A 15,414-nucleotide genomic window follows, 5' to 3' on the forward strand; every position below is an offset into this window, starting at 1 on the left:
AAAGAATGACTAAAGATTACTAGGGGAATGTCTTTTCTTTTAACCAACAAGAATTCTGACTTTTCTTTTTTTCCATTTGTGTATTAGGTGGTTGTGAATGCCCTTTTAGGAGCAATTCCATCCATCATGAATGTGCTTCTGGTTTGTCTTATATTCTGGCTGATTTTCAGCATCATGGGCGTAAATTTGTTTGCTGGCAAATTCTACCACTGTGTTAACACCACAACTGGTGACATGTTTGACATCAGCGAAGTGAATAATCATTCTGATTGCCTAATACTAATAGAAAGAAATGAGACTGCCCGATGGAAAAATGTGAAAGTAAACTTTGATAATGTAGGATTTGGGTATCTCTCTTTGCTTCAAGTTGTAAGTGAACACTCTTTTCTCTGAAATGTGTTTATTGTTTGGAATAATAACAAAGTAATGACATACAGCTATTATTTAGTTACTAAGAAGAAAGTTGATAACATATTTCCTTTTTTCTAATTTTGATTTATTAGTACAAGTTCATGAACCCAGATGGGTGGAAATGTCAGTATATTTAAACAGTGCAGACATAGTTGATAGTGGCCAGGTGTTTTAGTTCTTTCCAAAGGTCTTTTTTTCTTCTCATATTACTCTCTCTTCCCATGTGAACAAGTTGATTAATAAATCAATAAATTTGCTATTATTTTTCCTATTGCAATTGGAAAGCTTGTTTCACTGATGGATCACCCCCTCCCCCCAAACATACACCCTTAACACACCTGATTGGATTGTAACAAATTGGTGGGAATTAAATTAACTGCTACTGAGTTGTATCATTTGGATTGAAGACTGGGGAATGATATTTAGGTTTTAGGTTTAGATCCTCATACCAGGTAACACTCAGACACAGAAATCAAACACAAGCAGCTGTTGTCTCACCCCGAATGGCCTTCAGTACAATTACTTAAGTCTTTTTTTTTTCTCTAAATATTGATGTTTTCACTACTGGGTCTTTAAGACAGAAAAATAGTTCACAATTTATAAAAATGTAAAAGATGGTAGCCTCTTAAACATTTTCATTTGATGCTGCTTCTGACTGCAGCTGCATCACAAGAGAGCAGTGGGTAAAAACAGAGTCTAGGTCGTTTGAAAAACATTGTAAAAATACTGTTCTATTTTGGCCACTGAAAACTCATCTTTAAAAAAAAGAAAAAAACTGCATAAGTTCTTTCCTGTGGTTCTGCAGAGTCTTTAGGGAAGAAATCTATTTTGTTTCACCAGGGTTGTGTTTTCAATTGTTCAGCCAGGAGATTAAGCAAGCAAACAAACCTGGACTGGTCAAAATCCTCCTGCATCTCTTTCAGAGGTGTCAGTACTGTGATTCTTTTACAAGTTCTTTCCACCTTCTTGTTAGAAATTCTTATTTCTCTTGTAGATGTTTCTGACTTTGAATGCTTATGCAATTAAAATAGAGATTTTTATAATATGGCAAGTATGATTTCTTTAAATATTAGCGTAGACACATGATGATATTTCCTTGGGCCCTTATCCTAACACTTAACTAATAACCACACTTGTAAATATCACTGATTTATATCACTTCCTCCATAAAATTGAGAAAGAAAAATTGAAAATTTCAAGCAGTCCCTTAAAATGCTAAACAAGGGGTAAAGATCCTGTATGAAGCCATTAAATAAATTCTGCTACTGAAGTACTGATTTATACTTGGCTTTATGCAGAATCATCTCTCTGTTGATTAGCAATTCATTGAAATGGTTCCTTGAATCACTTTTTTCTGTTCCTGTACCTAGTGTGTGATGAACTTGTTCCATCATTGACCTCAGCCATTGACACATTCAACATTTCCCTCTTTGATAGACAAATAAGTTCTATTTTCTAGCTAAGAAACTTTACTTTCTCTTCACTGCCATCACAAGCACCCTTACTTGGCTTTCTTCCCATGACATCTACCACTTCACAAGTGTTAGCGTTATAAAAACAAAGATGTGTTGAGATACAGATGCTGAAAGCTTTTTGCTAGACTTGCTCACTAAGGAATAATCCTCTCAGGCCTGTAGGGCTCAAAATTCATGTCCTAGGGCAAGTAACAAATTACTGTAAGTTATTACACTTGGAATACCAAGTGTACTATTTTTCACTTTTCTTACCCAAATTAACTCACTCTCATCAAAAATTACAAAGAAGAGGGACTCCCTGACAGTCCAGTGGTTAAGACTCCGTGCTTCCAACGCAGGTGGCGAAAGTTCAATCCCTGGTTGGGGAACTAATATCCCACATGCCATGTGGCATGGCCAAAAAAAAACACCCAATAAACAAAACAAAACAAACAGAAAAAAAAACAAGGAGTATTATTTTTAAAACTTACAGAGAAGAAAGTGGAATATAGGATTATTTCTAGATGTTATGCTTTAAAATTCTTAAAATGTTAGTTGCAACTGATTTTTTATATACCTGTATGATCCTTAGAGTGTTACAATCAAGAGAAATCATAAACTTTCAGTCGCTTTGATCAACTTGTAGATAGATTTTAGTGGATGATCGTCAGGTCTAAGTTGTAGTTGTTTTGCTACTACAAACATTGCCAAATGTGTTGGCATTTGTAAAGCTTTCTAAAAGTATTCCACCAAATCTTGATAGCACTTTATATTGCATTATTGGGAGGGAGGGAGACGCAAGAGGGAAGAGATATGGGAACATATGTATATGTATAACTGATTCACTTTGTTATAAAGCAGAAACTAACACACCATTGTAAAGCAATTATACTCCAATAAAGATGTTAAAAAAAAAGGAACTGAAAAGTATTTGTGAGTTGGTTCTCAAGCAGGAAGATATATCAAATGACCATTCTGTTTATTATATGGTCTAGAAATGAAGAGACTTACTGAGATGTTGTCCATAATCCATGTAAAATTTGTTTTGAGATGTCTTTTAAAAATGTTCCTTTTAAAGAAATATATCAGGAAGAATATTTATTAAACATCAGGTCTGAATTATTTTTACTCCCAAGTAAAACATGCATGTCCTTTTTAATAGGCCACATTTAAGGGATGGATGGATATAATGTATGCAGCAGTTGATTCCAGAAATGTAAGTATTCTTTACATCCTAAGTCTTTTCACAATATTGATTAGGCACTAAAATTAACAGAGCATAGCAGCTAAATGGAATGATTCTACAATGAATTTTTAAAAAGGGAAAAGTATGACTCAAGTTAATACTCAAGTATAGTAGTATTTATCAGAAAGACCTTAGTAAGATATATCAAAATGGAAGTCAAACTAATGTAACACATGAGTATATTTAATAACTAACAAATATCTGTCTATTAACTATTTTTCTATTTTGTTTCCTTTTTATCCACCAATTATATAATCAATAATAATATTGGCATGCTGGAGCAAATGTGAAGAAATACATGGTTACCATCAGTAGTTTACTCTCCATATTAGACAAGTTAGGGATGTTGTCTAGGCAGCCTTAGCTTTCTGTAATAGTCACTTTAAAATCAATTCTTTTATATGATTATAGCATCCATAAATTTACTGGAACCTTTACAGAGACTGTTATCATTTCTGTGATCAACAGTTTCCTTTAAGTTTCTATCACCTAAGACCTACTTTTTTGATTTCTCCTACAATAGTCTTTTTCCGGCTTCAAGAAGAGAATTGAAATCCATGCTCATTCCAACTCTGCTCTTCAAAATTTGTAAAATTTAGTATTTTCTCTTTATCTTTCCATTCTGAAGTCCCATCTTCTATAATCATGAAGAATGAACTTTACCCCTGGAATCTTTGAACTGATCTGATAAGCACATTTTTATCTTTCTTGATGTGCATTTCCCATAAGTGGCTTCAGTTTTATGTTGAGTACTTTCCTGATATCCTCCAGAGATGAGTTATTTCACTTTGTTCCTTATTATTTTTGTTTTGTGTGTTTGGTTGGTTTTTAACTCTGTTATCTTTAGGAGGACATGAATCTATTAGGGCACTATCTATAGTGACTCCTTTACCTCTTTACTAAGTGCTAAGTAAAAGCTCAAATGCTTATTTATTATGAGTACAATTTAGAGATTAAATTATCAGTTGAGGATTTAGCAGATGGCATGTCCAGTTATGTCTACTCAATCCGAAAAATTCAATGAATGTTATAATGTTACAGGCAGGATGCCAAACATCGAAATAAGTAACTCAATTCTTGTTTGCTAAATAAATTCATGCATCAGGAATGATTATTTCTAAACATAGTCTATGCATATTTACTGATGTAAAATTTTTTTCACTATTAATTTTAAAATTATTAAAATGCAATACCTTAAAAAAGCCCCAAATTTAGTACACTACTGTCCAAATGGCAAGATATTAGTTGTATTTATAGTTAGAAAAAAATACACTTCAAAACCATCATATTGTATTTTTCACATGAGAACACTCTGTTTTTCACATAAAAAATTATCCTAAAGGCCAATTTCAGAGATTTTTTTTTTAGAGGTAGCTGATTTAGAGGAAATAAAGAAAAGTACTGCTTAAGTGTTACTAGAAATTTTCTTTTCTATTCTCATGAAAAACACCAGTGACTACCAGCATCAAATGTATTGTAATATCTTACAAAATATTCTCCTTTTGTAGGTGGAACTCCAGCCTAAGTATGAGGAAAGTCTATACATGTATCTTTACTTTGTTATTTTCATCATCTTTGGGTCCTTCTTCACCTTGAACCTGTTTATTGGTGTCATCATAGATAATTTCAACCAGCAAAAGAAGAAGATAAGTATTTCTAATATTTTCTCTCCCACTGAGATAATAAATTATTTGAAGGGTTTTCAACACCAAATGAGTACTTTAACTCAGAAACCAAATGGGATTATATATTAAAATCTATTTTTGCATCCTCCCCCTCTGCCATTCACTGCCCATGTCTTTCATGGTATAAAAAGCCAAGAATGGCTGTATTCCATTCTCCTGTGCATAAGTTCACAAAATCTCTCTCCCCTTTAAAGAAAAAATACTCAGGTACCACATTTTCTCTTTTGAAAAAGAATAATTAAAAAAAGAACTAGAAGAGAACCCAGGCATATAGCTGTTTCCCAGAGTCAACCTGTTGTTTTATGTTTACAACTTCCCTCCTTGAAATATATTTTCCAGCAAAAACGTTTAAAATCTTTGCAGTAAATTAGGCATGACAGGTAAGCTTCTTCTAGTGTTTCTTTTCACATTTTTTAATTCTTTTTTGGCTCATTTTATGTATTCCCACTTCGATCTCCCTGATGTTAATTACAAGCTATCAGTCCAGCCTTGAATTGAACAGTTCTTTATTAATTATTATCACTTATGTAGCCCATTTTATCATCCCAGTTGTATATGCATATTATCAAAAACACAGAAAGTGAAGAAATATCATTACTCAGGAGTAACTATTCACATTTTATGTTTTTCTGTTCAAACTTTTTCTACACATATCCTTGTTATTTAAATTATTTGGTCTATAATTATAAATTTTTTTGACTTAACATAAGTATTTTCCCATTTTGTTAAGTATTCATATATATACTATCATAATTTTCTTAACCATTTTCCAATAGATTGATGATTTAGGTTGTTTCTAATCTTTAATAATTTAAATAGTGCCTGGTCAAAAGTCTTTGTGCCAAAAAAATTTGAGCCTGTAATGATTTCTTTAAGATAAATTCCAAGAGTAAAGTGTTTTGCTTTCCCCAGGTAACATGCCCACTCATACTCCCAATAAGTGGTGCTGGGAAAACTGGACAGGTACATGTAAAAGTATGATATTAGAACACTCCCTAACACCATACACAAAAATAAACTCAAAATGGATTAAAGACCTAAATGTAAGGCCAGACACTATCAAATTCTTAGAGGAAAACATAGGCAGAACACTCTATGACATACATCACAACAAAATCCTTTTTGACCCTCCTCCTAGAGAAATGGAAATAAAAACAAAAATTAACAAATGGAACCTAATGAAACTTAAAAGCTTTTGCACAGCAAAGGAAACCATAAACAGGACCAAAAGACAACCCTCAGAGTGGGAGAAAATATTTGCAAATGAAGCAACTGACAAAGGATTCATCTCCAAAATTTACAAGCAGCTCATGCAGCTCAATATCAAAAAAACAAACAACCCAATCCAAAAATAAGCAGAAGACCTAAACAGACATTTCTCCAAAGAAGATATACAGATTGCCAACAAACACATGAAAGAATGCTCAACATCATTAATCATTAGAGAAATGCAAATCAAAACTACAATGAGATATCTCACACCGGTCAGAATGGCCATCATCAAAAAATCTACAAACAATAAATGCTGGAGAAGGTGTGGAGAAAAGGGAACCCTCTTGCACTGTTGGTGGGAATGTAAATTGATACAGCCGCTATGGAGAACAGTATGGAGGTTCCTTAAAAAACTAAAAATAGAACTACCATACGACCCAGAAATCCCACTACTGGGCATATACCCTGAGAAAACCATAATTCAAAAAGAGTCATGTACCAAAATGTTCATTGCAGCCCTATTTACAATAGCCAGGACATGGAAGCAACCTAGGTGTCCATCATTGGATGAATGGATAAAGAAGATGTGGCACATATATACAACGGAATATTAGCCATAAAAAGAAACAAAATTGAGTTATTTGTAGTGAGGTGGATGGACCTAGCGTCTGTCATACAGAGTGAAGTAAGTCAGAAAGAGAAAAACAAATACAGTATGCTAACACATATATATGGAATCAAAGAAAAAAAAAGAGTCATGAAGAACCTAGGAGTAAGACGGGAATAAAGACACAGACCTACTAGAGAATGGACTTGAGGATATGGGAAGGGGGAAGGGTAAGCTGGGACAAAGTGAGAGAGTGGCATGGACATATATACACTACCAAATGTAAAATAGATAGCTAGTGGGAAGCAGCCGTGTAGCATAGGGAGATCAGCTCAGTGCTTTGTGACCACGTAGAAGGGTGGGATAGGGTGGGAGGGAGGGAGACGCAAGAGGGAAGAGATATGGGAACATATGTATATGTATAACTGATTCACTTTGTTATAAAGCAGAAACTAACACACCATTGTAAAGCTATTATACTCCAATATAGATGTTAAAAAAAAAAAGCGTATAGATGTGCTCAGGTCACTGCTGTTTCACTGGCATCAAACATTCTCTCTGTTTTTTGGTACTTGATATTTGAAAAATGAAAATTGTATTAATTTTCATGTCTTTTATTACTAGTAGGTTTGAATATGTTTTTCAGGCCTTTTTTTTGCCATTTATTTTTCTTCCTTTGAGTACTGATCCTTCATTTCACTTGCTCAGTCTGTTTTCTTATTATATGAGTGCTTTCATTGGATGAGACTCTTTCACTTATGGAACATTTCTGTCCCTTAGCCCCCTTTATTATTACTGATATTACTCCGTTGTCATTATCAAGCTATTTCGTTTCACTTATTAGCCTGAATTCTAATCCTCTGTACCTACTGGCCTATCATATCACATACCTGCCATACGTATGACCTCTGACTTTTCCCCTAAGTCATCTACCAACTTGGCCAGTTTCCTTTCCATCCTTTTGCTCCAATTCTTGGCAGAGTGAAAGTGGCTTTTTATGAGTAAATGTAAACCATCATGCAATATACCTACTCTAAATCTTTGCTACATATGAATAAGAAAATCATTGTCTTTAACTTCTGAAAGGCAGTGTGTGTAGTGAAAGGAACCACGTATTTAGTGTCTCAGTGAATCAAATTGTACTACTTCCTGAGTTTACGGTCTTGGGTAAAATACTTAACCTCTCAGATTCTGGGAATTTTTCCTCCATAAAATAATAGTGAAAATAATAAAGTCAATTTTGGATGATTGTGAGAAATAAATAAGATTATAGTATCTAAAAACTAGTTTTAATTTTTCAAATTTAAAATCCCAGGCATAATTATGCTAATTGGTTGAATTTTGCATTTCCTTTTTTAATTGTCCCTTTCCTATTTTAAGTTTAATATTAAAAAACTATGTACAAAGGGACACAGTTTTAACCAGTTTTGATTTTTCTTTTCTATACTTTGGAGGACAAGACATCTTTATGACAGAAGAACAGAAGAAATACTATAATGCAATGAAAAAATTAGGATCAAAAAAGCCTCAAAAGCCTATACCTCGACCAGGGGTAAGAAATACCAAATGACATGGGGGAAAAAAATACAAAAACAAAACTTGCATGGGTTTTCTCACAGAAGAGATAGCAGCTAACATTTCCAGCAGCAAAGATTTCTCCCACTTTTAGAGCATCATTAATTCATACCTTTTATGGTAATGGTAAAAATTATTTTTTAAAGGGAGAGACCAAAAGGACAAAGAAGAAGCAGAAAATGCACCCTTATCTTCAAGGCATTTAGAATTACACAACTAGAATCCAAACAAAATGGCAAAGGGCACATAGGCAGTGTGATATGCACAAGGAATTTGATCATATAACTCAGAATAATTGCCAAGTAATGTTAGACAGAAGAGTAATCTTGGATGGGGTTAAAAAACATGCAGTTTTCTGATAGATTAACAAGTTGATGAATTGTTGTGTGAAATAACACCTTACTTCCATTTTATTTTTCATTAGAGGTACCAGTTGTTTTGGAGAAGGAAAGACTTCTAGTATCTAATATTCATATATAAGGCTATAAAGTTAGAAATTACTAATGTCTACAGAAGTCAGAGTCAATAAGTACAATTCATGATGATAAATAACCAAATGTCATGTTTCCATGATGAACCAATGAGATAACTGCCATGAAATGGAGGAGCCTTATCCCACATTGTACTGATTTTTATGATGATGACCTGTGAGGTTAAAACAGCTCCTGGGGTGCTTTAGGGAATAAAATGCTAGTGAACATTCATATTCATATTGTGCTAGCCAACACTTGCCTTCTTGAGAATGATGAAAAACATATACTGTCCTCTGTTAAGCCTTAACACTGGAAGTAAAAATGAGTCAACTATATGTAGGAAAAATGTAAGATAGACGATGTCCTCAAAGTTCCTCAGTGGCCTAGGGAAATGGGCCAGACAATGGCCTGTAGTGAATGACAGTGGCAGAACCAGGGAGCAGAACCATAGATCACTGACAAGGGACATGAATTTGTGACATCAAAGCTAAGGAATGTCATTCTGGCCTGATTATCCCTGTATAGACTCAGCATTCTGTGTGTGACAATGTCAGCAAAGACTGGTTGGTGGAAGAGCATCAGTATTGCCACACATGGACTTGAAATGCATAATGTTATCGGTGTGTCATGAAAATGACAAGTTCCCTCTAACAATTCTTTGAGAATAAGGCAAGTGGAATGTTATCAGATACTATATTTTGAAACTGCTTCATGGTCCAACTGATCATGGGAAATTCTGGTATAACAAAATTAAGCAGGTTTCTTAACTTCTCATAATTTTAATACATCAATATTCATTTTGTGCCTCTCAGAGAAGTGTATAGTATGCAGTGTTTCTTATCAGAAATCCCCTTTTGACAAGGGATTGTTATTCTGTGGAATACATTTTGGTAAATAGCAATTTAGGTAACTAAATTAAAAAACAATGTGCTATAAACCATCTTCTACAAAATTCAGGGCCAGTGGTTCCTAGGTATAATACTAGACAGTCAGTTAGTGCAGAAAATACTTATGTAGAAGCTAATGTGTACAGGAAAACACCTCTGTTGCTAAAAGCATTTCTGATTTTCTACAGAACAAATTTCAAGGAATGGTCTTTGACTTCGTAACCAGACAAGTTTTTGACATAAGCATCATGATTCTCATCTGTCTCAACATGGTCACAATGATGGTGGAAACCGACGATCAGAGTGAATATGTGACTAACATTTTGTCACGTATCAACCTGGTGTTCATTGTGCTGTTCACTGGAGAATGTGTGCTGAAGCTCATCTCCCTCCGCCATTATTATTTTACCATAGGCTGGAATATTTTTGATTTTGTGGTTGTCATTCTCTCCATTGTAGGTAAGAATTATTTCAGGTCTCTTAAGTTCAGCTCAATATAAGTAAAAGTTAGACTAATCAAGTTTAAATTAGAGGTTATCTGACCACTCAGAGAAAACCACTGTGAAAATTTTAATGTATTCCATACTGGTGTGTTTCTCTTTCTTACAAAATGAGGCTCCTGCTATGCATAGAGTATTGTATCCTATTCTGTGCATTTTAGACTAGGTATATTATTTGTCAATATACCAAAGTCTCATTTATTTGAACTAGAAATGTGCTGTTAACTAAGATTGAGATGTTTTTGACTTGTTGACATTGAATAGTCTATACAATATCTAAATAGCTCTGTTGAAGAGAGGACTAGAAATTTAGTCTAGTACTCAGGAGAGACAGTGCATCAGAGACTTAGACACAGAGTCATTAACATGTATACAGGAGTGGAAGCTGGTGGCAAGTAAGGAAGAGCATAGAGTGAAAAGAGAATAAAGCTAACAGCAAAATGTCAGCAATTGCAGATGGTAAGTTCTTTAATGCAGGGTATGGGATATTTTGTAGATTACCTTGAAATTTATAGTAATGATGCACAAAAGAAGTGATGTGGCATGGAACATCATTTCATCAGTCATACACTTCAAAGCCTGGAATGTTAAACAGGTCACATGACCAATAGCTCATCTCATTCAAGATACAACTCTAGCTCCAGTGAAGTGAAGAAGTCTGCCTGTGGGCCTGAAGTATTCATTCTTTCCTAAACCAGATAATAATATGATTGGGTCAATATTTTATGATCCAATAGGGGGCACCTCCATTGGGCAGATTTTTATGCCATTCCCCCCTCTGAAGAAGTTGATTTTCTATCCAACTCATATGTTGTATGTAGCCTTTGATTCCCACAGTAATCTGTGGTGTAATTAGTTGTGGATAGGGTACTTAGTTTTATTCACCTCTCTTTCTCTCTCTCTTTCCCTCTCTCTCACTCATACACACACACACACACACACACACACACATACTTACTTACTCTTTACAGAATGAAGTAGTGTAACTCAAAGGTACTTAATTTCTTGAGCTCCTCTTCAGCTCAATCACTATTTCATTATTTTAAAGGCAAATGGAGAAAGAAGCTTTAAGGAAGAGAGCTGAGAGACCAGTGTCAGACACAGGAAACCAGAAAGAGCATCAGCTTAAACCCTTTAAGAAATGCACCAGACCATATATATACATATATATATGTATTATATATATATATATATGTGTATATATATATATATACATATATATATATATGAATATTATAGTAGAAGCTTACGGAAGCATCAAGTTCATGGAGAGTTGAAAACAGCATTAAAAACTGCAGATACTTTTAGATGGGGAAGGACTGAATAGAGGGTATATATGATTTGGCATTTTCAGAAAAAAATCATTGAATTCTTATAAACGTGTACGTATACTGTTGGCTACTGCTCTTAAGATGGACTTGAAAATTTTTAATATGTTTTTTTAGATTCAGTCTTGGGACTTTGTATAAGCTAAAACTAGTCTATAGATATCCCTCAAAGACAAAAGGTACTATAAAATCCTTATTGAACTGAATATTGTCATAGTCACCTTGGACTGCCATAATAATTACCAGAGACTCGGTGGCTTAAACAAGAGAAACTTATTTTCTCAGAGTTCTGGAGACCAGAAGTCCAAGTCAAGGTGCCAACATGATGGGTTTCTAGTGAGAGCTCTCTTCCAGGTTGGTAGATGGCTGTCTTCTCACTGTGTCCTCAGGTGGCAGGGAGAAAGAGAGAGCAAGCTCTCTATTGTCTTTTCTCATAAGGGCACTAATCCTATCATGAGGGCTCCAACCTCATGACCTCATCTAAATTTAATTATCTCCCAAAGGCCCTATCTCCAAATACCACCACCTTGGGGGGTTAGTGCTGTAATGTATGAATTTGGTGGTAGGGTGGGGGTGGGTGGACAGAATTTAGTCCACAGCAAATACTGAGTTGAATTTAATGCTGAATGCTGAAATTAAGGTTTATCTATAATATATATATATGTATTGTCTGTATGTAACATTGAAGATTAAGTAACTGAATTTCAGTACTCTGAACTTTACCTGGGAGCCTTAACAGAAATTTAAGTATTATTTTAATGGATAACTTCTTCACTGGTTGATACTCTGATCTTTTATCCATAGGTATGTTTCTGGCTGAGCTGATAGAGAAATATTTTGTGTCCCCTACCCTGTTCCGAGTGATCCGTCTTGCCAGGATTGGCCGAATCCTGCGTCTGATCAAAGGGGCCAAGGGGATCCGCACACTGCTCTTTGCTTTGATGATGTCCCTGCCTGCGTTGTTTAACATCGGCCTCCTGCTCTTCCTGGTCATGTTCATCTATGCCATCTTTGGTATGTCCAACTTCGCCTATGTTAAGAGGGAGGTTGGAATTGATGACATGTTCAACTTTGAGACCTTTGGCAACAGCATGATCTGCCTGTTCCAGATTACCACCTCTGCTGGCTGGGATGGACTGCTAGCACCTATTCTTAATAGTGGACCTCCAGACTGTGACCCTAATAAAGTTAACCCTGGCAGCTCAGTTAAGGGAGATTGTGGGAACCCATCTGTGGGGATTTTCTTTTTTGTCAGTTATATCATCATATCATTTCTGGTCGTGGTGAACATGTACATTGCTGTCATCCTGGAGAACTTCAGTGTTGCTACTGAAGAAAGTGCAGAGCCCCTGAGTGAGGATGACTTTGAGATGTTCTATGAGGTTTGGGAGAAGTTTGATCCCAATGCCACCCAGTTCATGGAATTTGAAAAACTCTCTCAGTTTGCAGCTGCTCTTGAACCTCCCCTCAATTTGCCACAACCGAACAAACTCCAGCTCATTGCCATGGATCTGCCCATGGTCAGTGGGGACAGGATCCACTGTCTTGACATCTTATTTGCTTTTACAAAGCGGGTTCTGGGGGAGAGTGGAGAGATGGATGCTCTCCGAATACAGATGGAAGAGCGATTCATGGCTTCCAACCCATCAAAGGTCTCCTATCAGCCAATAACTACGACTTTAAAACGAAAACAAGAGGAGGTGTCTGCTGTTATTATTCAGCGTGCGTACAGGCGCCACCTTTTAAAGCGAACTGTAAAGCAAGCTTCATTTACATATAACAAAAATAAAATCAAAGGTGGGGCTAATCTTCTTATAAAAGAAGACATAGTAATTGACAGAATAAATGAAAACTCAATTACAGAGAAGACTGATCTGACCATGTCCACAGCAGCTTGTCCACCCTCCTACGATCGGGTAACAAAGCCAATCGTGGAAAAACACGAGCAAGAAGGCAAAGATGAGAAAGCCAAAGGGAAATAAAAAAATTAAATCAAAATCACTGGGGGACAAATTGTTTACAGCCTGTGAAGGTGATGTATTCTGGTCAACAGGACTCCTTTAGGAGGTCAATGCCAAACTGACTGTTTTTACACAAATCTACTTAAGGTCAGTGCCTACAATCAGACAGTGACCCCTTGTCGGAAAACTGTGACTCTGAAAAGGGAAGATGACCTCGACAGGAGGTTACTGTTCTCACTACCAGCTGACACTGCTGAAGACAAGAGACAAAATGGCTACTCAGACTGTAGGGACCAGTTCAAAGGGGTGCAAACCTATAATTCGGGGTTGTTTAACATGAAACACTTTAGTGTAGTAATTGTATCCACTCTTTGCATTTCGACTGCCACATTTGTCACATTTTTACAAAATCTGTTAGTGGATTCATCTTTTTTTTAGTCCATATGTTGTTTATTATATGTGACTATTTTTGTAAACGGGGTTTCTGTTGGGAAATAGACTAAAGGACCTCTCTAACAGGTATGCCACCAGGGGTTATGGTAATTGCATGGCCTCCCATCTGCACAGAGATGTGGTTTGCATGAGGGCATGCTACCCTCAGAGATCATGCATGAAAAAAGTCACGAGGAAAACAATGAGTTCTTAAATTCCATCCATGTTTCTGGGAGCAGTAATTAGGTGAAAATTGGAGGTGCTTTGCTGACCTTGTCAAATCCAGCCCCTAGACCAACTATATCATTTTGGGGGGATAGCCCATGAAATCTTAGCAGGTGAAAACTTCACTCAAATGTCTGGAGTCATAAGTGTTATGTTTTTGTTTCTTGTATTTAAAAACCTGAATAAGTATTGCTTCCCCCCTAAAGATGGAATTGACAAAAAGAATGCTTTATAAATTTCTGCTTAATCCTGCACTTTGTTTAGCCATCTTCAGCTCAGCAAGGTTGACAATGTATATGTTAATGAAATGCTATTTATTATGTAAATAGTCATTTTACCCGGTGGTGCACGTTTGAGCAAACAAATAATGACCTAAGCACAGTATTTATTGCATCAAATATGTACCACAAGAAATGTAGAGTGCAAGCTTTACACAGGTAACATAATGTATTCTGTACCATTATAGATAGTTTGGATGCTATGAATGCATGTTTCTAATTACCATGCTGCTGTATCTGGTTTCTCGCACTGCTCAGAATCTCATTTATGAGAAACCATATGTCACTGGTAAAGTCAAAGAAATTGCTCAACAGATCTCATTTCTTTAAGTCATTAAGCAATAGTTTGCAGCACTTTAACAGCTTTTTGGTTATTTTTAAATTTTAAGTGGATACCATATGTTGTATAGCCTGACTGTACAGACATGTTTTAAAAAAAAAGCACTGCTTAACCTGTTAAAATGTGTTTAGAGTTTTATAAGCAAATATAAGTACTATAAAAAGTCATTTTATTTTATTTTTCAGCATTATGTACATAAGTATGAAGAGGAAATAATCTTAAGATTGATATCACAATCACTTTCTTACTTTCTGTCCACCGTACTTTTTCAGGGAAGAAATTTGCTAAATAAGAAATGAAAACAAGACAGGGTAGTTGTAGATTTCTGCTTTTTTATTACATTTGCTACTTTTAGATTACTTCATAATTTTAAAGGGCAAAAATAGGTTCACAACTCACATCCAAATTATGCTTTGCAATTGGAAAAAGGTATAAATTTTTATTTACATTTTTGGTAGTTCCTACGCTAACTGATTGAAGATAGTGCTTATTTTTCATTTTTATCCTTTTTTTTCTAACTTCTGTTTATGTTTTCATTTCTTTGGAGTCATGCCGCTCTAGATTGCTCTAAATATAATGTGGGTTTCACAACTTTTTTTTTTCTGGAAGAGCAGAGAGTAGTGAACTTACGTAGTCAGTTATATCAGGACATTTTGTGTTTCTTACAGAAGCAAACTATAGGCACTTTTTCTTAAAACTACTTAAAATGTATTTGTGAACTGCATGCTGGAAAATGCTACTATTACCCTAAATGATGCTAACCAACATTAAAAATGTGCAAAACTAATAAAGATTACATT

The 15,414-nt window shown here is 35.3% G+C and overlaps 1 protein-coding gene across 1 annotated transcript in view; it reads left to right on the forward strand.

The window, feature by feature from the left end:
• The window catches only part of SCN1A (sodium voltage-gated channel alpha subunit 1), a gene marked incomplete at both ends in the record, with an annotated part of 86,258 nt that extends 72,898 nt beyond the window's left edge, over positions 1 to 13,360 (forward strand). Inside the window, 6 exons of the mRNA XM_081241748.1 lie at positions 88 to 369; positions 3,028 to 3,081; positions 4,620 to 4,854; positions 8,070 to 8,167; positions 9,739 to 10,009; positions 12,183 to 13,360. Of these exons, the coding sequence (XP_081097874.1) occupies positions 88 to 369; positions 3,028 to 3,081; positions 4,620 to 4,854; positions 8,070 to 8,167; positions 9,739 to 10,009; positions 12,183 to 13,360 (2,118 nt within the window). The remainder of the gene's footprint in view (positions 1 to 87; positions 370 to 3,027; positions 3,082 to 4,619; positions 4,855 to 8,069; positions 8,168 to 9,738; positions 10,010 to 12,182) is intronic.
• Between the last annotated feature and the right edge of the window lie 2,054 nt (positions 13,361 to 15,414).

Source organism: Mesoplodon bidens, assembly GCF_964165515.1.
Source record: "Mesoplodon bidens genome assembly, chromosome: 8".
NCBI classification, from domain to species: Eukaryota; Metazoa; Chordata; class Mammalia; order Artiodactyla; family Ziphiidae; genus Mesoplodon; species Mesoplodon bidens.